Below are 23,386 nucleotides of genomic sequence, written 5' to 3'. Positions count from 1 at the left end.
GTAAGATAAATAAGTGGTTAATTTACAGCTCACAGCAAGTTTATAGGATACAGTCTCTGACTTTTGTTAATTTGCAGTGTCTGCAAAAACTGTTGTTGTGTATTTGCGACCTGTCGTTAATGCTATTAGCTTGTTTATTATATGACGCGAATGAAACTTTGTATGGAAAACGAAAGGAATCATCGAATCTGTGAAAATGTGTGCACAGTAATGTCTATGACAAGCTGGAATGAATAGGCAACATATTATTTTGCGAAGCTGTTGCTCAAACTTTTTGGGGCAAAAATGAATGAATGGGTCCCTCTAAAAGAAGCAGTTAAATCATTTTATTATAGAGAGGGTCGAGACTGTTTGGTACTGTCCGGTGAATTTAAAAAATCTTCAAAAACACAGAAATGATGTAAGATCTTACTTACTTTTCGAGGACATCATTATCTGTGATGTCGCTCTATATCTGATTGATTAAAAACTGTTCAGCAGGTCAAATTGCCAAAATATTAACATATATAGAATACACTGACTAACTGACGCCACATCAGCAGCAGGTCTAAGGATCAACAATGTCAGTAGGCGACATCCTTTTGGCCACGTGAATATCTGTGCCAAATTTCATGGCAATCCATCTATAGTTGTATAAACATTTTACCAAAATCCAAAATGTCAGGTAGCTCTGGAGCAAAAGTCAGGGGGTTTAATCATAAGAAAACCATGAATGTCTGTACAACATTTAATAGCATCCTATAGTTAAAAAAAAAATCAGTCTGGACCACAGTGGTGGATGCTGCCATCCCTATAATCTTGTCGCTCAGTGGCTCGTGATGGGAGAGCTTGAGGGAGAAATTCAAATCCTGCCTATAAGCTCACCTCTGCACATCTGCTCAATCGCTGTGTGAAGTGGGAGTGCTTCTCTGATTGGTTTTGGAAAGTAGTCTGGCAGCCATGTGGTTGGAGTTTATTCGTCAATAAATCAGGTGGGAATATGAGTCTAATGTATCTTTACTTAGTGATACTCAACTTGAGGCCCGTGGGCCAAATATGCCCCCGGAGCATTTTCTAATTGACAATACAAATAAAGTGATTCACACTGGGAATTGTTACTGCACTTTTAGTATACATAAGGTGCCTGAGTGCATAAAACAGAGCTTGTTTATCAAAAAAAAAGTGCCAGTGGAGGATCCCCGCAGCCCCCAGCAGAGGTCCTAGCTAAGCCCTTAATGTCCTAAAATCCTAGAAATGGCATTAAATCCTAGAAATGTCCTAAAATTATAGAAATGTCCTAAAATTCTGGAAATGTCCTTATAGTTATAGAAATGTCGTAAAATCCTTAAAATGTCATAAAATCCGAGAAATGTCTTTCAGTCTTAGAAATGTCCTAAAATTCTAGAAATGTCCTGAAATCCTACAAACATGCTAATATCAGAAATGTTGTAAAATCTGAGAATTGTCCTAAAATCCGAGGAATATCCTTAAATCCTAAAAACGTTCCTAAAATCCTAGAAATGTCCCGAAATCCTAGAAATGTTTCAAAGTCTTAGAAACCTGTTAAACTCAGAAATGTAAAATACAAGAATCGTCCTAAAATCCGAGAAATCCTTGAAACATATGTTTCAAGTATCCCTGCTTTACACACTTGTGTTTAAAAAATATTATTGCTTTCTGAACATATTAACCTCCATCCTTCTATCTTTCTCCCTCTTACTATCCCCCTCTTCAGCTCTTAGAGTATGTTGGCAAAGGAAAGAGCATCATGGACGTGGGTTTGGCCCAGGCCCGCCAGCCACTCACCACCCGCTGCCACTACTATGAAGTGGAGATCGTTGATGCTGGGGAGAAGTGCTACATCGCTCTGGGCTTGGCGAGAAGGGTGAGCTTTCTAAGAAAAGAACAACTTTTGACAACTTAACGCACACCTACACTCAACAGAGAAGCAATTTCTGGCCCTTTCCCATATTTTCCATATGGTTATACATTAGCCAGTGTAGCTCGGTGAACTCAAGGGATGTGGACTCCAGGAATAAGCCTTCCATGTGCTGACTCTTCCATTCTCCCCCTCTGCTCCCCATAGTTCAACACATCATTGAGCTCACATGATAATGATGGAAAAATTTGACAAAAACCTGAATTGGGAATAAGGCGCGTAATTAGCATGTGCAAAATGTTCCTCAGGCCCTGTCTTGGGAATGTTTTAAACACGGTGTCTCAGTGTATGGAGAAAAGACGAGTGGATTAGCCAATAAAGCCGTTTTTAGAGGACATGGACTCTGTGAAGTAGACTCTACTAGTAGTAAACATACTGTCGAAAGCTTTGTTTTCTTTCCCATTATCCAGCAGCTCAGCCGTTCTCTTTGGATATAATGGCCTACTTTATGGTAGATGAAACACCTCCAAGAGGAAAATACAATTAGAGAAATTTTAACACCTCTCATTTGAGCCCTTATTTCTTTTTCCAAAGAATGCACATGCGGTTCCCATTTCAGCATTGCAGCTCTGCAAGTGACTATTACCACGCTGAACAGCTTTGAGGAATAAAATAAACAAACCTGTAGATGTTTCAAAACCAAGTGAGACTGAATGTTTACCAGGGTATTTAAAAAAATCCTGAAAGTATGTTTTTCGGTATTGCCATAGATACAGGCTCCTTCTATTAGACTCATTGTACATATTGCACAGCATGCACCACCAGAGCTTAGTCTCTGGTCTCTACTGTTGGAACAGGCAGCTGAGCTCAACAACACAGCAACACCTAGTGGTGGAGGGTGAAGTTACACGACTGTAAACAGCAGGTGGCCAGCAGAGAGACTGTGGGGATTAACGACATGTTTTTTACTTCTAACTTGGTGAATTAAGTATTTATTTTGACCAAACCAGAGCTGGTGATTGTTTGGACAATGGACTAGATTACTAGAAAGAGTAACACAGACGGGGCTGAGTAATATTGTGTTTCTGTCAGGTTTCAATGAAGTGTGCTTTATGATGAGTTAATGAGGTATTTAAACCTCGTCAGTCTGACAGAGAGAAAGTTCAAAAGGTGTACAGTTGTATTTCTGATTAATATGCTAATATGTGTAAGAATATGATTAAAATTAGGATTTTGTTGGTTTCTATTGTGTATTTATTAGTCAGAATAACTGAAAGTAAACCCCTGAGAAATTTCAGAAAGGCACAAAGGTATGAAATATTACATACTGCCTAAGCCTATTGTACTGTAAAAAGATGCAAATACTTTTGAAATTGATGCTACATGACCAGAGAAAACAGAGAAAAAGGACTGTGAGATTTACAACCTTGACATATTTATGCGATCAGCACTGCCTGGTTTTACCTCTTGACTGATTTTTGGCTGAGTTTGAGAGAGAGAGAGAAAGAGAGAAAGAGGGGTGGGGGGGGTTAGTCTGTTGATCCACTTCTTTACTCTTTGTGTCCGTAGTTTAGTGATGGGTGGTAAGCAATACAAAAATGCGGAAGTACAGACTGTGATATGGAGCAAATATCCTGCCGAAATGTAACAGACAAACAAAGCATGTTTAACAAATGACCTGCGATTGACTAACAAACACCATGTAGTTTGCAAATGAAAAACATAACTAACAAACTAATGCATTTTGTAAAAAGCACAATTATGTTATTTCTCAATTGATAGCAATGAGTTGTTTTTATATTCATAGGTTTGTAGAAAAAACAAGGTTGGTCTCTAGTTAAATAGAAGTCCAATATTTGGGCTATAATCACTGCTGAACCGTCAACAGAAATACAAAAAATGATAAATACAAACTTTTTATCCAGAAAAAAACAGCATTTAAATTGACTCATAGCGCCACCTGCTGTTGTGGAGGTAGAATTGCTTAGGACATTTGTGAGGAAAAAAATGGCTAAAGTCATGCGATAATATTTATTTTTTGTCTTTGTAGATTGTTACTTTTATTTTCTACTTGTAAGACGTGTGTGTTTCTGAAGCATGATATAGTAGAAATGTGTTTGATAGGTATATTTTGTATTTGTAAGACAAAGTGCATTAGTTTGTTATTTTTTTCATTTGCAAGTGACATTGTGTTTGTCAGTAAATCTTCGGATATTCGCTCCATACTGTAGTACGAGCAACAGCCCAGATGACGAAAACTATGTCATCCAGCCAAGTTTTGTTTTTGGGGGAGGAGGGATATCTAGGCACTGGTTATATGGAGGGAAGTTTACCACGGTTCATCTACACATACTACCTACATTGTTTGATACAAAGTTGGTTGAAAAGTCACCAAAGTGTCTCTTTAAGAAATGCAGAGTGGACAGGGTTAATTTATCAAGACATTTTAATACAAAGCTGCAAGGATGTAAAGCATAAGCAGTAATAGTTTAGGATCTTGCAGGGCTGTTCTGAATCCTGCTTACTAAGCTTATAAATGACAGGATTAAACTTGTATAAATGTCTGCTTTCTGATTGATGGATTCTCACAAAACCTATTTGCATTTCATTTTTTTTTACCTAATATTATTCTTCTGACTCAGAAGCTATTTTTTCGACAGTATGGGTTCATGATTTGTGAGTCTTTTGCTCCCTGTAAGTTTAGCCTCGAAAGTGTTATGAATGTGAAATATTAGCGACTGCCAAAGCCAAGGCCTGTGGAGAGCTGCCAGCACTGTCTCTCCCAGGGTCAAAGCTCTGCTCCTTTTAATAACAAAAATAAAAGATGAAACTTGTACAACATCTCTCAAGGTCTCGGAGGCAATTTATATAAAACAGGAACAGAGGGATGCACAGGTCACTGGATAAGATTAAGACAAAGAGAGTTATAGATGCACACAGAGAGGAAATACGCCGTGTGAGAGCGGCCTGCTCACAGATTTCGATCCAAGCCGTGTAATGCTGGTAGTATTACCATCTTCACAGATATGTTGCTTGCCAAACCGCCCCCCTGGCACAGGCAGCGTTGTCCATATTTCACCCTTAAAGTTGAACTTTTCTGTGTGTGGAAAAATAAGCTATAATGTTGTGGCTACTGTGCACATTTTTACATTTGAAAAAAAAAGAAGAAGATAAAACTGTTTTTGGACATATTTGTGGAAACAGCTTCTGGGTGGGCGTTTCCCTTGGCAGCTATGGCTGAAATCGAATAGCTTGTGTTTCTCGAAGACACAGTATCAATATCTGTGGTGCACTGCTGAGAGGAGCATGTCCTGTTGCACATCCAGTGACTGAAATTAACTCTTTGACTCACGGGCCAAGAGGACTGGTAGAAAGCACACTTTTTGCTGGCCAAAATAACTGTAGCAGGTAGCAGATGGGCAGCTGGTATTAGTTTAGTTTATTTCAAACGTGCATATTTTTACTGAACATGCATATTGTGTATGACTTTTGTATTTAATTATTTGAAAATGCTGTAGTAAAACAACATGTTCACAAAGGTGCTTGTTTACCTGTTAAACAAGAAAATCACAGGGTTTGCAGATAAGAATTAGATTTTATCTTTAAATAGACTTTATTTTAAATCTACCTGTGTAGAAATTAATAGGATGTTGTGATTTGGCATGTTATAATTAAAATGCTCTAGAGTTTTAAACAGCCGCCATAGCCGTTATAGTATAGATTGCTGAGTTCACAAGGTTCTTTGCCGTACAAAGCAATGAAGATTTTAGAGTTTACAAGGCGCACCTGAATGCAACATGAGTCCCTGTTGCTATGAGTGTAAGCCTCACAGACAGCAGAGGACAGAAGCAGCATGTCTGTAAATGACAACACAATGCAGTAGACTCTCAGCATAGTTTTTTTAAATTAATTACTATTTTGGTACAAACATTTACCCATCAGAGTGGCAGACAGCCTTCTGACATTTACTCGACAAACCCACATTTTATGCTTGGGGCATGTTAATTTGGACATCCTATGAATGTTGATCCATAATGTTTTTTTCCCTTCTTCAACAAACACACATAGTGTAGTTTTTTGGGTGAACCACTAGTTGTTGTTTGTATTCATGTGAAAAGTTTAATTGGCTCAGTGTAGTTAGCTCTGATTCTCATTAGCTGTCGCTTCTTTCTCAGCAAACGTTTGCACACTCAGTGTTGTGTGTGTCCTGCATTATGAAAGGAGGGGTCTAGCTGGCATTATCTCTCTCTCTTGGATCCAGTTGTGTTTGACAGCAACACATTGTTGCCGTCTTTTGATGCTGATGTCATTTGGAGCCAGAGTTTGCGTAGTAGCGAGTGGAGCAGCAGTTTCAAACTCCAGTATTCCCGTCTGACTAATTGCATGCATCATCATTTATTGTGAGTACATCGATCAACACACACAGTTGATGTGCAGATCGATGTTTTATGACATCAAATAACCAATTATAACTAAACTTATCAGGGAAACGAATACTTGAACAAACATCAGCATGATGAGAGCAAGGCTGTTTGGCGAACCAGTTTTTAGTCTTTTTGTGATTCACTGAGATATATTTTTATCATTTGGAGGTTTGCTTAAAGTTTAATAAAGTGACACTTTGCCACTTTGCAGGACGGCTAAGATACTTACAGCTCTTACTTTTTTGGTTATTTACCAAGCTTGTGATGGATTTGTGACATGGCAATGGTTTCCCTAAGCGAATTTTGCGGCTTCACCTTCCCGAATTTTTCAAGCAATTCCAGACTCTGACTTCTTGCTAGCACTTGTGTGGTCAAACAGATTTTAGCCACTTTGGCAATCTGCAGATCTGCAGCGGGAGGCTGCCTGAGTGCTGACGGGAGGAGGACTCCCCTTCCAGTTTGTTTTTGTCTCGCTCCTCTAATCGAAACATTTGGGTGATGCTGTTGTAAGTGAAGTGCTATCAGCCATCCGGACAGATCCACCTCGTAATGTAATGAGAGCTCAAATGGCTGCGCCTGCAGCACTGAAATAAAGTCAATAGATGGTCTGAAAAGTTGCTAAATCTAGTGAGAATGTTGTTAAGTTGGCAATACTGAATGCACCGCTGTAAAGAAAAGTGAAGAGTGCACTGGATTTATAACACATGACAAAATGAGAGCAGCATTGCAAATCTGGCTGCGAAATAATAATCATTTTATCTTGATAAGTTTGTTTTCATAATCGTTGCAAGCCAATATCATAATTGTAATAAAATTTGATTGCCTAGCCCGAAATGCAGGGTGCAAAAAAAGCTTGAAATTCAACACAAACACAGAGGAGATACAAACTGATTTCTTTTAAAAAGATGAATTTTAAATTCAGTTTGAAATTAAGACTTCAAATCACAACAACTCTAAACGTATATCTGTATATTTACTGCATTATTTTTCTGTGAATTTTTTTTTTTTAAAAACCACCAGAAAATGCTCTAATGGAGTTGAAAAAAGGAGTACGTGAGCACACACATGCTCTCAGTTAAACACACACAGACGATGCTCCCATGGGTGAGGAAGAAGTTGAGTGGCGATAACTCCAGTCCCATTACCTCCTCAGAGTTCCTCTCGCCTTTCTTTTTCCTCCACCACTTTTCTCTCTGCATCTGGGTTTCATTATAAAGACATTAAGCTTAAGTCCAGGAGAGGTGATAAAGCAGCAAATTGAAGGGCTTGGGTAATGACTGTTTACTCAACAGCAGTTGCAACTTTGCATGCTGGTCTTTTTCACGTAGCATCCTGTGGTAAGAAGGCCTGAATATAAACGCAAATCCACTCATTAAAGCCTCACAGGCTGCCAGATTCTGCCTGTCTGTGTCTCACTCTTTGTGTTTGTTGTGGTTTCTGACTTCAGGCTCAACTTTGTACTCAATTTTCTTCACTTTACAAATCTCCATCTACGTCTTTGCCAACTTTTTCTCTCTTCCAATCTGAACATCCGCAAAAGCCGATCACCTCTAAAAAACAGTATTTTAATTCTCTGCATAGCTCCTGCGATGTCAATGTTGGTCAGTCGATCAGTCACCACTTTGGTCCCAACTGAAATATAACAATTACTGAATGGATTTGCGGTGAAAGTTTGCACAGACGATGACAGAGCTTATTTTAGTTATCCGTGGACTTTACACCTAGCACCACAAGCAGTGTAAAGTTTTAAGTTTGAAATATCTCAATTTCTACTTTATGGACTGCCGCTATTTTTTCTACCGACATTCGTGGTACAATCTGGTTGGAGCTGATTAGATCACATTGATAGTTGAGATGAGAAGCTGCTGCAGAGGCGAGTGAATGCAAACTTTTAGACCCAGCGCAATTAACAAGTGCTCCATCTGTGCTTAGAGTAGCCTGTGCTCTGCATTCAAAATCAATTTGTGGCGGCCAATGTTTTGGCTGTAGTGTGTCACGACAAGTAACTGCATTTTTGGGTTGTTATTAATGTTATTAACATAAATCTATGACATTTTCATTGCATAAATTGGCTTTAGCAGTCAGGGGAGTTAATATGTAGCTGGGTAGAGCAGCAACATATAAGAATGGTAAAGTTTTAAAATTTTGCTCCATTATAACTCATATGGTTCACAGAGAAAGCACTTCTTTTATACTACATGTGTTTTCCACATATACATAATGCTAACGTTAGTAGCATCAGCCTATGACATATTACATTTGAAGCGGCTAGCGAAGTTTTTCTCCTCTCATATGAAGCCAGGATACATCACACAAGACTTAAAATGCAATTTTTTGGGAGCTTTATGGTCTTCACAATTTATTGCGTCTTATCTGTAAAATAAGAGTAAATAAAAGCCTCATTTCCACTGAGGGAAATGGTTTTTAGATTACAAAAATAAACAGGAAGTTTGTTTTGCTGCAATGTGTAGTTACATTTTTAGGGAGGTGCTCGTCGGGCTACAGCGTTGATTCCCTGCAGAGGTATAAATCCTGCTTTGGTATGAATTGCATGACCGAACATTTTCCCCATTTCACTGCACTTTGTTTTAATTCCGGTCGAAGTACAAAGATGCCAAATAATGGGAAAGTAAAGGTTTTAGATGCTAAAATCAAATCGGCGGGTTAAACAAATGTGGAAGTACATTTTTGAATCCCCCAAGCCGCTGTTGCCAGTTTCCTGTCCAACAGGGAAGTCAGAGGAATTTGTGTTATGTGATAAGTGTGAATGTTTTGTGTGTAGCGTAAACGGGTTGTTTTTGAGTGTTCTTAATCTAAGATCTGTTTTGACCCCGCTGCAGTTTTGAGACCTGACATGACCTCTGGCTTTCTCTCTCATTCCTCTAAAGATAAGAGTCTCCATGGATGTACAGCATGCATACGCTTGGTAGCGTGGTTGTTTTTCATCCGGTACACACAGCGGTTGCTAGGCTGTGGGACAAAGAGAGATCTATGCTTAGTTATGGGGTGAAAGTGTGTGGGGGGGTTGCAAGGTAGAAAGTCGTGAGGAAGAAAAATCAAGGGAAGCTATTCAGAGTATGAAAAACATACACTGTAAAATCTGACAAGTTGATCTCACTTAAAGTAATCTTGGAAACCGGTTGCCCTGAAAAAATAAAGTAAATATTACTATTTACTTACTGTTAACTTTATATAACAATACTGTAATGGACTCTTTTAAACCCATGAGGGTTGAGCACACGTTTATGTGCATGACACAAAATAAAGAATACATCTGAATACGTTTATTTAAGTGTTGGCAACTTCATTAAACCAAGTTAGTCCAACTTCACTTGATCATCTCAAAGAGGATTTCAAGTTATGATATCTGCGAGTTGTTTGTTTTTTTTGTTTCCATGTTTAAGAATATACAGTTATGACTAGTTTGTAACCAGCAGATACAAATATATAGCACAGTAAACATGGTTTACTGAAGTTGCTAAAACATTTTTCAGTTCAATTTTAAGTTGCAACAACTTAACAAAATTAAGTACATTTAACCATGTAGGCCTGCTTTAATATGAGACACACTCGTGTTGCTCTGTGCACAAAATGCACTCTTCAAAATCACACTGTAAAAAATGTTACACTAATACCATTTTCTAATGTCATTGAGTTGATTTTTTTCACCAACATCAGTCCTAATCATAAATATCAAATGTTCAGCAATTTTCTGAATTTTATCCCTGGATCCTGGAAGAGGGATCCCTCTTCAGTCGCTCTTCCTGAAGTTTCTACCATTTTTTCCCCTTTTACAGTTTTTTTGGGGGGATTTTTTCCTTAGATGATGTGAGGATCTAAGGGCAGAGGGATATCATATGCTGTAAAGCCCTCTGAGGCAAACTGTGTTTTGTGATAATGGGCTTTATAGATAAACTTGATTGATAGATTGATTAAATGACTGTTTTTGTCATTACGCCACCATGTTTTTAGATGAAAAAAAAATATATATATTTTCAATATACTACATGCAAAGTAGTAGTTTTTTTTTTGATTATCACAGCCTAGGGTGTGTCAATACTTCACAGCAACATTGATTGTGAAAGTGCACCTAGTTAAAGTAGCATGTATTTTCTCCATATGCCAAATATGGTTAAAAAACAAACAAACAAAAAAAACGTTATCAGGTGGAAAAAAGTAAAAATTACAAATTTCAAATTCCAAAGCAAAAGCCCAGAATGACACCTAGATATAATACAATGCATGTTTTTATGCTTTGATGGCTGTGGGATAAAAAATTGCAGTTTGAATGGGTTTCAAATGGTGCACTTTTTGCACTTAACAGTAGGAATGTAACATTTTTGTTTACAACTATTACTATTTTAGACTTACTGTAGGAGCCAAGCTTGAAATTCCAAGATTAAACAAAAATACACAATCTTGCCAAAATGTATGCAATATGCAAGATCACAGCCAAAACAAAAAAGAATGAAAAGTGCGTAAAATGTGCCAAACAGTCCCTAAGGGTTAACTAAATCGTGAGTAAACTTAACAGTTAGATATAAAGCAAACATAAATTAAGATAAATAGCGATATTTATGACATTTTTTAAGGCAATCGGTTTCCTCGATTTTATTAAAAGTCAATTCAACAGGTCAGATTTTACAGTGCAGGAAAAAAAGCAGGAAAACCCCCATGTCCTGAAAAACAAACAAAATTCTACAGAAAAAAAATATCCCTGTGGGAGGACAGGGAAGTGAAGCAGGTCAGGGAAACGGGTGAATACGAGGGGATGGATGGATGGATGGATGGATGGATGGATGGATGGATAGGTGTCAAAGTCATGATGGAGGCAGATATGTGGTTCAGCAGCTGTCAGTGTCTGAATCAAACTCAGATCATCCATGACCCTCTGTCTCCGATGACTGTACTGATTCACTGTCTGTTCATGCACATAAATATAGACATAAATCACACACACACACACACACACACACACACACACACACACACACACACACACACTTACATGGAGTGAAACTGCTCAGGAGTCTGGTATGGCAGTGCTTCCTCTGTCCTGAAATGCCCCAGGATCCAGTCTTGGAAACAGCTTTCTTCCTCTTCCTCCTGTGACGCAGCAGTCCTACAAACCGTTTTACTGTGCTGCTGCTGTGAACCTGTTTATTCAAAGAAGGTCATTTCAGGATAAAACAAAAGGCCAGTCGCTCTGCCAAGGCCTCTCTGACCAGGAAGCTGCAGAACACACATAAAAATATCTGCAGATAGGAGACGCATGTGTTGCAATACCCACCAGTGGCCTCAAATTGGAAACAATGTTCAGGCAGGAAGCATGTGGAGGTCAATAAATCATATCAATAAACTGGCGAGGTATTTTTTTTAATGCCAGGTTTCCCGGGAATCCTTAAAAGGCATTGAATTCATCAATCTAAAAATAAGTTCTTAATTGGTATTACATTGACTTAAATCAATCTTTCAAAGGTCTTAAAAATGTTCAGTCGTGAGAAGTGGGATTTTATGAGTTGTTTTTTTCTGACGCTGCATTGTAAAGTCTCAATAATCGGTAACATCTTTTTTTGTTAAATAATTTAATAAATTCCTTTTCTTCATCATCATCAAACCTTTGTTTAGTCAGGGAAAATGGACTGAGAATTAAGGTATTTTTGCAGCAATGCCCTGGATTCACATTAGTGGGCTGAAGGAGTATAAAACATATGATAGCATCACAATAATATGATAAATTACATAAAAACAGAAGTTATAAATAGCAATAAGTCAGTAAAAAAGATGAAAATGTTCAAAAGCAGACAAATGTGCCATTAGTGAAGAATACATAACAGAAAAAAACAAAATGTTGACTCTAACAATAAATAACTATCATGTCTGTGAATTAACCAAAGCAGCACTGTATATCTGTATATATGTAATATCTGTATTATCTAGCATACACTTCTTACAATCGTCATAATGGGAATCCAAGCGGTGGGATCACACATGCAGGCCAGAAACACCAGATATTTCCCAATTCTGTTGGTAAACCAAATAAATACCATTATGATAATAAAACATGCTCACTGTCTTCCATGTGTTTCACTCTCAAAAGAGTTGTTTTCCCAACGTTTGACATCGATAATCTAACTTTTTTATTGGACAGCAAAGTCATATTTTATGTTCCAGCAAACATTTGGGCAAAATAAAATTGTTCCACAGTTTTGGTTATTAGAAAAGTGGTGATGATTCAGCCCCACCGCTCATTTGTGTGTATTATCAAACGGACAATCGATCAGTCATATATGTTTGTTTCTGACTGCTCGTGTTCTGAGCTGGTGTTTGACCAGTGCTGCAAAAATAACCCCAAAAATTCCCGTGCCATTGGGCACCACCTGAAGTTGTTACCATCTGGCCTAAGCGCACCTGTTGCCCAAAAAAATAGGTATAAATATTTCTTTGTTCCTGTCTCCATTCATGCTTTAAACACTAATAGCAGAAGGAGGTAACTGCTTTGGTTGTTCATTACCTCTAATGATGATGACAATGATGATATTGCGGTAACAGTACATGTTGTACTTGTAGTATTGATGATATCAATGTTGAAGATGATTATGATATGGGGACAGTAACAGTACATATTGCATTGTAGTACTGATGACAATAAGATGATTAGGTGACAGTAACAGTACACATTGTACTTGTCGTATTGATGATATTGGTGTTGATGATGATGATTGGGTGACTGTAATAGTTCACATTGTATTGTAGTATAGTTGTTGATGATGATGACTGAGTGACAGTAACAGTACATTTTATATTTTTGAGCTATACTGCAGCATCAGCCTTTATGGCGCGGGTCCTGATGCTGCATTGTTGACTGTTGATGGTGCCGTATACTGTACACTATATTAGAAGTGGTTACGTTATTAGGAAATGTTGTCATTTTTAGCGCCCACTGAATTATTATAGCCTTTATGGAGTTTTGGTGAACACTTATTGTTAATCTGCTCCTGTGGAGCTTGAATGTGCATATTTGCAGGTCACCCTGTGTACACATTAGGGGTGATTGATGTATCAAATATACTCGAGGCATCAAGGCTCTATGTGCGATATTTAAAAAGACTATATTGAAAACACTGAGTATAAATTATTACGTCATGTTTATAAGCCACCGGCATTTCGTCCTACAGGTCTTTGCCTCTCACAGACACACACACAAAAAGCGAGGCTTTTGCAGAGCTCTGATCGCGACTATTTAGTCACATTTTGCAACCACTGAGCACCAGTATGACTTAGAAATCTTTGCAGTCTATGAACTGAAGAGTCTTCATACTGCGGTTACAATTTAACTATCTGGTAACGCTAACATCCAACTGTTGCCCGGAAGCTTCAATCCCACAGCAAAAACATCAATACACCCTGCGCATGATGACCGAGTCCTTCGGTGTCGAGATATATCTTATGTTTCATGATATAAATTTGAAATATTGTGATATTATTTTACAGCCATGTCACCCAGCCCTAAATACAGATGAATGTCAACTGCTATATGTTTCCGTGTGATATTGTTTATGCTTTATATGTTTTTACACTTGCTGCAACACAAATGGCCCTCTGGGACAAATAATAAATTTGAATTGCATTGAATTTTCAATGCAATTCAAATTTATTTGTCAAATGATATCATCTTACAACAATCCCTTTCTCTCGTACAATTTATGCATTTATAACAGTGTAATGATAATAAATATATCTATATGGTTGGTAGGGTTTCTTCATTTAAGAAACTTAGTAATTAATTACTTCTGTGTGTTTGCATCAAGAAAACATTTGCATAATGCTCTTGAATCCATAAAAAGTGATGAACATGCCCAAACACATCGGCGCAGATAGGCTGTTGTTGTCTCCACTAATGTCAGACGCTGGCTGTCATCGTGTGGGGAGCTGGAGGTTTTAGCCTGATGACACCAGGTTATACAAACAGACCTGCATTAGTTTCCTACACAGTCTCTGCCCAACCCCTATAGGTGAGGTTGTGTGGGCACGCACTGACAAAAACCCACTACTTTCCCTCCCCTCAATCTCTACCTTCAACACACATTATCTCGTATCTGTGGTAGTTCATATTTTTAGACAGCTCTGTGATATGCCAGTGTGATAGCTGCTGTGGATGATGGGTATCTGCTTCCACATGGTTCCCCACTCGGCCCGCACCTTTCCGCTCTCACTCTTTCAGACTTGTTTACTCTGCCACCGTGTGGAAATGCAGGCTGCTCTGATGACACCGGTGTAGCAGCTGTGGATCTGATACTGCAGGGCTTTGCTCCGCCATGCTGTGGACACAACGCCGCTGTTTGTTGTTCTTAGAAGCAGCTTGCATTTCAATGATGGCTTCTGCAGGCCTACAGGGGGTAGTGACCCTATTTTGTAAGATTTACAGTGCGTGAGAGGGGACCAGCTGCTTAACACGGTATTCTCTCTGTCTCTCTAACATGCATTCCTTCATATGTTGATAGAGAAGGGGTGTAGGTGTGATTTAGTGGCGCCAGCACTGATTGAAAAACAGAAATCACAGCATTAACTGTTGTAATTTCCAAACCACAATAGGTTGGAATGTTTCTTTTATCAGATGAGAAGCTGCTCCAAGTCTCACAAAACAATATGATCTGTGCTTTACAGAGTTTATGGCTGAAAATAAACATTACATTCACTCTGAGAAGAGTCTAAAGATTAAAATCATATTTTTACACTGTCAGATTGTTTTCTTCTGGTATTTACATATCCTGTATAAAAGTATTTTGCCCCTGTGTGGCGTAATGAATGCTTGGTAAAAACAAAACATATGCTGATGTTTTTACGTGGTGTTTCTGTTCTACATGTAGAACATGTACACATGTGAAATGTGCTATACAAATAACGCTGCCTTGCCTTGGCTGCATGCTGTTTTATTACACTGCATCAGCTGCAGTTTGCAAAATCCATTTGGAGACGAAAATGCGTTGTTTGTTGCCAGTTGATCAGTAACGCCTTTCCACTCTAGATATCGTTGATATACTTGTCAAGCTCTCCTGAATGGTTCAATATGCAGTTTGCAGTTGATTCAACACTAGATCTACGAGTCAAAGTTTATTTGTTTGTTTTGAAAAGATCATGGGTTCTTCATTTTGGAAGTTGGCTCCACTGAAACGACGACTGCCACTCACAGAATTTGTCTGCTGAAAACGCGTTTCCCAGCAGACTTTTCACGTATCTAGCTGCTTTGTTCAAACAGGTGTTTTGTTCAAATTTAACATTCCCACTGCTGTACTCGGACAGGCTGAGATTCCGTCTTGTCCGAATACGGCAGTGGGAGTGTTAACAAGCCTCCACGCCAGGGATAGCTGAGTCTGGAGGTGTTGTGTTTTATATCTAGTTTATTGGAGTATTACTGGTGAAAATTTGCCCTTAACAACTGTGCTAATGGTGGTGCTAACTTACTGATGAAGGCAACTAACAGCTAACTTGGATCATGTACAATCAATATTTGGAAACAAGTCATGTGAAGACAGAGCCACCTCTATTCTCTATTATTTTTCATAGTGTCATAGTGACGCAAAACAACTTCGCTCCGTCTAGATTTTTTTATTATTATTTTTTATTGAACTTTTTCCACTTAAACAAATCTAAAGAAAAAATGCATAAGTAATTCTAAGAAAAAAATCCAACCAACAAACAAAAAAATGCACACAAAAACAAATCTTGGATGTGTACCACAACCTACTCTGATCTGCCAGCAGCCAGTTATTTCTCAGACACACATGAAGTGTGCAAGTGAGTCTCATGCACATGGTGTGCAATTTACTCCAAGATCTGTTCACGCTAGCAATGTACTCCAAGTACACTCTCCACTTTACTGCATATTTCTCAGCCCTGTCCATACAGCTGAAAGAAATTTGATCATACGATGCAACTTCTGCCAAAGCTGTGAGCCCCTCTGTAAAAAAGGGCTCATCTGGTTTCCTCTGGTTTCATGTCAGGGTTTTTTTGTTTTGTCTTATATTGCATTTATGGACATGACAGTTTGAGCATGAAAGGGGGAGAGAGACAGGGGGCGACATGCAGCAAAGGGTCGAAGTGGGAATTGCACCCGCGGCTGCTGCAGCCAGGATACAACCACTGTACATGGGGCGCTGCTCTATCCACTGAGCCACCAGGCGCCCCCATGCCAGGGTTTTTTAAACCAAACCAAAACATGGTCTGCTATGAGAGCCAACCCGATTTGCCTGACCTGTACGCATGTGCATTAATCAATGACCTGCACCGCAAACCAGAGCTGAAAGTTTCTGGTAATAGCCGGCTTGCTGTTGGCCATATTGTTTGTCATTTCCAGTTAATATCACAGTATAAAATGTGTTTTTTTCTGTTTTAAAAAAGTACAAATGACAGAAGGACAGCAAGTAACAACCCATCTTTTAAGCGTTTACGTCTTAAGCCTATGATCTCGAGTGCACAGCTGATAACCTTCGTGGTTTGTTTACATGAGCGCACAGCTGTTTGATACAGTGGTTTGTTTACTTGACGTTACAGAGGTGCATATTTAACTGTGGACAGAGAGACTCATGCTTGCTGTAAGAACACAGTTTTAGGCCTACATATTTGCAGAGGCAAATATTTTTACGGGACATTATGACCAGAGAGATATAAATATGTCGTACCTTAACAGATTTTCCTGGTCGAAAGCCGAATTCTCTTTTCACGTTAAAAAGGCTCCTAGGATGAGGACATTGGACCAGATTGCTGGAGCGTAAGGCTCTCCAAAATTTTAAAAGTGTGTGGTCATAAACCAAAAGCACTGGGCAAATGGAAATATCGACCTTATAATGGGGCTTATGTAACAATCCTTCCGACAGTTTTCGAGGTATTTCGCTTGAGAACAGATGCGTTCGAGGAAAAGTTAGGTGATCAGGCGTTTGCTTCATCCTCTGAGGGTCGTGAATTTTTGTAGAAAAGTCTGGCAAAATATTTCAGTCTGGACCAAAGTTGTTGATGGAGCAACATCATCACCCTGCTATTCATATATACTAAATACTGTGATATTGAGATGCTGTAACAGTATAAAGCTTAATTCTCAGTATGTAGAGAAGGGAGTATTACTTCAGTTTTTCCCACTAACCCACATTTTTTATGGATGTATAGAGCACACTGAGACCATGTCTTGAATTAGAGATGACGGACACAACAATTACCCACGAAAACGGCTGTGAAAACATGCATTTAACAGTTGATCCATTTATCAGACACAAGTCTGCGGTTTACATTAAAACACCATAAATCCACCCCTTGTTTGTTTAGCCGGCCATAATGTTGTCTTATTTCAGAGAGTTCCTCCAAATCGCCGATCAGATCAGAGTCTGTGGGTCATCAATCAGGCAGCAAAACACCCAGACGTTCCTCCGCTCCTCGTGGAGATTCAGCCCACATGCCAGTCAGCCAGAGGAATCCTCGGGCTTGTGGTTGAGACGAGGGGGAAGAGGAGCAGACTTGGCGGATCAAGGGGTTTCAGGCTTGGAGGACTAGCTGCATTCCTTCATGTCTCTCTGTCTTCCTCTGCTGATGTCTCACTCTGTCCTCCTCTCTCTCTCTTTCCCCCCATCCATCTCCATTTCCTGTTCCTCAAGCCCCAATGGGGTTGTCAGGCAGGATCGTTGATGTTTCCCTGATGCCTTGTCCTCAAATGCTGCACTCTTGTCTGCTTGGCCCGACCTTGCTGTCTGTCTGCAGTGTCCCCATTATTCATGTCTGCTCACAGGTGCAGCTCATAGTAATAATTTCATCAGCCCTTTTTTTTTTTTTTGAGTAATGTATCGCCTCTTCAGTCCCTGCATCAGTCATCAGTGGATGTTCTTTTGTTTGGCGGACGCTTTTCTCTTTTGGACGCTGCTCTGGTCATATTTTGGATTCTTGAGACAATATAAAAATGAAAGATTGCCTTTAATTTCTCTGCGGTAGTTCACCTGAGAGACACTGTGAACAAGAAAACGTTTAGAAGATGTAGCCCACAGAGAGATTAAAGAGGGGCGTAATGTCACTGCCCTCCTCCTTCCTCTTCTGTTCAGTCGTGTGTTTCTATGGAGGTGCAGCCAAGAAGACAGATAAAAATCTCTGGTAATTACCTCTGAGTCATACTCTGATCTTATCCGAAAGTTGGCCCACTAGTTATTTCTGTTGGCATGGTGAAACCTGGAGAAAGGCATGAATACTGTACATGCAGACAGATGGAGAGAGAGACATCCTAAGACACTGACTGATATCTGAAAGAGAGAGGAATCCTCATAATTATCAACATGTTGTGTAAGGGTTAATGTACAACGAGTGGATCATTATTGCTAAATAAACCCTTAGGTGATGATGCAAGACTTTGGTTTATGTGCAAATACCTGCAAATCTAATGAGATTTCCATCAGCCTCAGCCAAACTTTGTGTTTAGTGCTAATTAGCAGGAGTGGATGATATATATCGAATAGAGTCGATGTATCGAGGCTTATTCCACATGAGAGATATAAAATTACTATATCATGAACATGAGGCGGGTTTCCATTGACCTTCAAATTGAGCAAATTGAAATTGCAAATGTAAAATACACCTAATGGAAATGCGCCACCTTCGATTAAAAAATAATGACGGCTCGTGCAGTGGCTGCAATAGAAATAAACCTGCTAATGTTTTGAACATCCATCGCCATGGTTACTGGGAGCGTTATCACCAGAGGAGAAGTCACAGAACATCACTAAGTGGAAACGCTGTCAAATTTCGCTCAAATTGTGCACTAATTTGCAATGGAAACCCACCTATAGTCTTGGATGACATTGCAAAAACTTTTTTTGTAATAAATGGGAGTTTTTTCAAAACTGACGTGTTTTCATTAGGCGTATTTTATATTCACAGTTTCAATTTGCACAATTTTAGGGTTAATTGGAAACCCACCTTGTGTGTATATACATCCTTTATTTAACCAGGTAAAAGACTCATTGAGATTTAAAATTTCTTTTCCACGAGTGATCTGGCCAAGAGGGCAGCTTAAAAACATGTTTGAAACAGTAAATACAGACACACAAATAAAACTATCACACAGTACAAAGAGCGAGCACAACCTCCAGTTAAAATGCAAAACAGAACAATCATATACATGCATTAGTATTTGTACATGTATGCATTTGTGACCTGTGCGGCTGTTTGTGTCTGTGCAGGACTACCCAAAGAACAGACACCCGGGATGGAGCCGAGGGTCGGTGGCATACCATGCTGGTGAGATTTCAAGCTCATTTTCTCTCTCTTTTTCTATTCTTCTCTCAATCTGTAGAGCCGTTTTTCTGAGGAAAAATATTGTATGTTGTTTCCCTTTATGAGTGTGGAATTCCCCTTGTAGTTTGGATAAAATAAATCTGATCTACTTCCTCCAAAGCATCTATCTGCTGCTTTTTCTAGATGGCAAACATCACAAGGAAACCGCCTCAGCTGGATGTTGAGGTGCCTGACACAAACAGAGATCAAGGAGGATTGCAGATAAAAAGCACAGAGAGCAGATAAAACAGACGGTGACAGCATCAGAAAGAGGAGAAGCATCATATCTCCATCTCTTTCTGAGTCATCTGAATCTCTCTCTAAGCAATCAACCAAAAAAAAAAAAGTTATCTTTATCTTCCCATGCTTCCACACACACACATGTTAAGTCTTGGTTGTTTGTGACGACAGGCTTGTGAGCATTATCTGGCATCTGCACAAAACCTCCACAGCTCCCGTTCCAGGCCTCAGCACCCCTCACTATCAGCGCTAAGAGATTAGCTATCAAATGCCGCTGCCATGATAGGAGAATGGCGGCAAGCTTGGTAGGTGGTTGTTATTACACCGTGCAAGCTACAGTAGGTAGCCAGCTCTTTATCTGACAGTCCGCTGTCACAGTCAAGATCTTGTTAGTCCTTATCAGACTGTGAGGAGCTAGCTGGGTTTTTTTTTATTATCCAAGTTATTTTGGTCTGAGGCATCCCATTGTTAATCTCTCTCGCAGGAAGTTTCAGCTGCTCTCAACGACTACGTTTACATGCACGAAATGTTATGGTTTTTGCCTTTATTCCGAAAAAAGACAATTCCTTCTAAGCTGTTTATGTGGCAATTCAGAATAAATATTCCACTAATAACATTACACAGGGATCCCACGTTCATGGAAAACCTGGAAAAGTCATTGAATTTCATAATCACTTTTACCAGGCCTGGAAAAGCCATGGAATTAGTAAAAAAAATATTGAAAGTTTTGGAAAAGTGTGATGAATTGTTACAGTGCTCTTTTAGGGACAATCGCCACAAAATGTAACATAACAGCAAACTTCTGCACCTGTGGATGTAATGTTTCTGCATTTTTTCCCTGCCTTCCCTCTTTCCCTGCATGTAGAGCATCTAGCTGGAACTAAGTTTAAATTGAGTTTAAATATGATATATTTGATTATGTGTCCTTGGAAAAAAAAAGAGTAACTTATAACCAAAAAGGTTCAGGCACTCAGGATGACTTAAAAAGTATAAAAGGCCTTTAATTCGTAGGGCTAGAAACACTAAAAATACACTAACACTTCAAACCTGAAGAAGGCGCGGGCCGATAAAAAGTTAGTGAACAGGAAGTTGGTGCCATACTGCTTCCTGTACGGTGAAAACGGAGGCTGAAAAACTGTAGTCACACAGTAAAAGAAAGCAGCACTGATCAAATATAAACCAAAACTCTGTTACTGTTTGCTCAGAGTTCAAAGGTTCTAAGACTTTTGAAAGGCATCTGAAAGAAGTACAAGAAAAGCCATGTTACAGGTTAGAAGAACAAGGGTTAAACAAAGTCACAGAAATGGGGTGAAATATAGAAAAATTATGGAAAAGTTATGAAAATTCATCGGGGAAATGTGTGGGAACCCTGGAATGATATTATTACCCAAATAATACCTCCATATCCCACGTCTTGATTGAAAATTGCTAAATTTGGAAATAAAGGCCTAATTCAGATTATGCACATGAATATGCTGTTTACACGACCTACTGCAAATTCAGAATACTGTCACATTTGGAATAATACTGGAATATTAGTGTGCATGTAAACGTAGACGCTCTGAATGATTCACACGCCTCACTTTCTATCACTTTCTGTTGTATGTTTTTCCACCGGGCAATCTGTATGATTTTTATTTTTAGAAGAAGGTTTATATACTTTCTTCCAGTTGACCTCCAAATCAGCCACTAAAACACCATTTCTTGTTCACTCCGCACATTCCAATCATGTTTCGAGTCGATGTTTATAGTCCTAAATCCCCATATCCCTTTGCAGATTCCATTTATACTTAGGATACGTTAATAATAATAACAGTTGATGCTGTGGATGATACCTCATCGCTGAGTGACGGACGAGGCCAGTCATTCACAGAGGCTCACCGTGCCAGTCCCAGAGGTCTAGCGCTGCGGTCCCCATGGTTTGGCCGCTGTGCGTTGGACACCACAGAAATGTGCACGCCCCAGCACAGCTCCCATTAATCTTATTTGTTAGAGACTAAAATGATGTATGTGGTTTTCCACGCTGTGCGTATGAGGTTTGCCTTCCCATGCTTGGGTTAAGGTGCAGGCTCTGATCCAGCTACTTAAAATCAACAGCCGGGGCCTCTTCTTCATGTCTCCTCCGAGACTTTCACCGAACAGCTTTCAGGAACCTCAAGAATTGCATGCAGGCGCTCTTTGGCAGAGTGACAGAAACTTAATGTATACACAGTATTGTATGCACTAGGTCATATAACCGCAGCAGAAATTGCTTTAAGAAGGAATGACTTTGTTACCTCGGTTTTCCTGCTCGCTGCGAGCCAAGAATGCTGCGAAGAGGTGTTTCTGTGACACGTGGTACTGCTGTTTATTAACTTTGGGGGGTAGTTTTTGTATTTGACCTCTGTATCTAAAGGGGCAAATGTATGCCAGAATATCCTTGGCAGGCTCTGCTTTGTTTAGAGTTATTGTTTTATGTTTAACATAGCTCACCCAAAGTGCACCGTGAGTGTTTGTAATTTTACTATCTTTATAGAAAACGGTAGCCATAGATAGTCTTTGAGTTTTATTACGCAGCCTGGAGACAAAAACATCAATTACATAATGATTCAATGCAGCATTCCTCCTTTTTCTTATTTAAACTTTGCATGTAGAGTTTGAGCTCTATTTCTGTCGTCCTGATTTATGGTGCGTTGTATCGGGCACGCGACCAGTGTTGACCTGGATCACATGCGATGTGTGTTATTGACTTTAAAGGTTGTGATTTTACTCCAGATATATTCCAGTTATATACACAAATGCCTGCCAACCATATCGCTGCTCCTTTGTATAGCTTATATAGTTTGAGAGTTCTTTGGCCTGCGCTGGTGTTACCACGAGTGTTTGTGTTGGGCGACGGCCCAGTGTGGACCTCCATTCTGCGTGTTGGCTCGGCTTGTCTCCGCAAGTTAATGGGCCGTGGGGCACTGCGGGCCCCTGTGGGCCCTATCAGGAGCAACCAGCCATCCAACCAGTGAGTGCTCCTCAGCAAGCCTCATTAACCCTGTCACCCCCTCCGAACCCCCCATCAGTGAGTCACACGTGCTATGACTCAACACCCGCAGCTGAAGGTTGTGCCCTACCACCACCGCCGCTGCCGCCACCATCCACCCCTCACCACCGAGCCGACCTCACATAATAGGGCTCAGTCTAACTTCTGTGACAGGATCTAATCTGATTCCAGCTCAAGTTCTGCAAAAACAATTATTCAATACCAACATGTTATGTAGGGGGATTATATTACCGTCTTACCCAACCGGACAAAAATGGATTCGGATGGCAAAGTCTCTTCAACACCGACAGGCACAAACAGATCAACCACTGTATGAACTAAGCATGTACTCACCAGAGCCGGGAAATATATTGATATTATAATGATACTGTGATATGAGACTAGATATTGTCATAGATTTTGGATCTTATTAAGCGTTGTCTTGTCTTGGTTTAAAAGGTGGGATAACTTTAAATTCATGTGATGTCTGAACTGTTACAGTTCAGACATATCCACATTTATGATAATTATCAAAAATCTTTTTGT

The 23,386-nt window shown here is 39.5% G+C and overlaps 1 protein-coding gene across 2 annotated transcripts in view; it reads left to right on the top strand.

The window, feature by feature from the left end:
• Nucleotides 1-23,386, top strand: part of spryd3 (SPRY domain containing 3) — a 65,476-nt gene that overhangs the window by 27,148 nt on the left and 14,942 nt on the right. The window contains exons 7-8 of one of the 2 annotated variants that reach the window (XM_042491815.2): nucleotides 1,715-1,864; nucleotides 19,497-19,554. In XM_042491815.2, coding sequence (XP_042347749.2) covers nucleotides 1,715-1,864; nucleotides 19,497-19,554 — 208 coding nt within the window. Of the gene's footprint in view, nucleotides 1-1,714; nucleotides 1,865-17,627; nucleotides 18,664-19,496; nucleotides 19,555-23,386 lie in introns of those variants that run through there. The other variant, XM_042491817.2, reaches the window with a different exon arrangement.

This window comes from Plectropomus leopardus, chromosome 9, assembly GCF_026936395.1.
Source record: "Plectropomus leopardus strain MGB_pleo_1.0 chromosome 9, ASM2693639v1, whole genome shotgun sequence".
Lineage (NCBI taxonomy): Eukaryota > Metazoa > Chordata > Actinopteri > Perciformes > Serranidae > Plectropomus > Plectropomus leopardus.
This window is presented reverse-complemented; position numbering and strand designations above follow the sequence as displayed.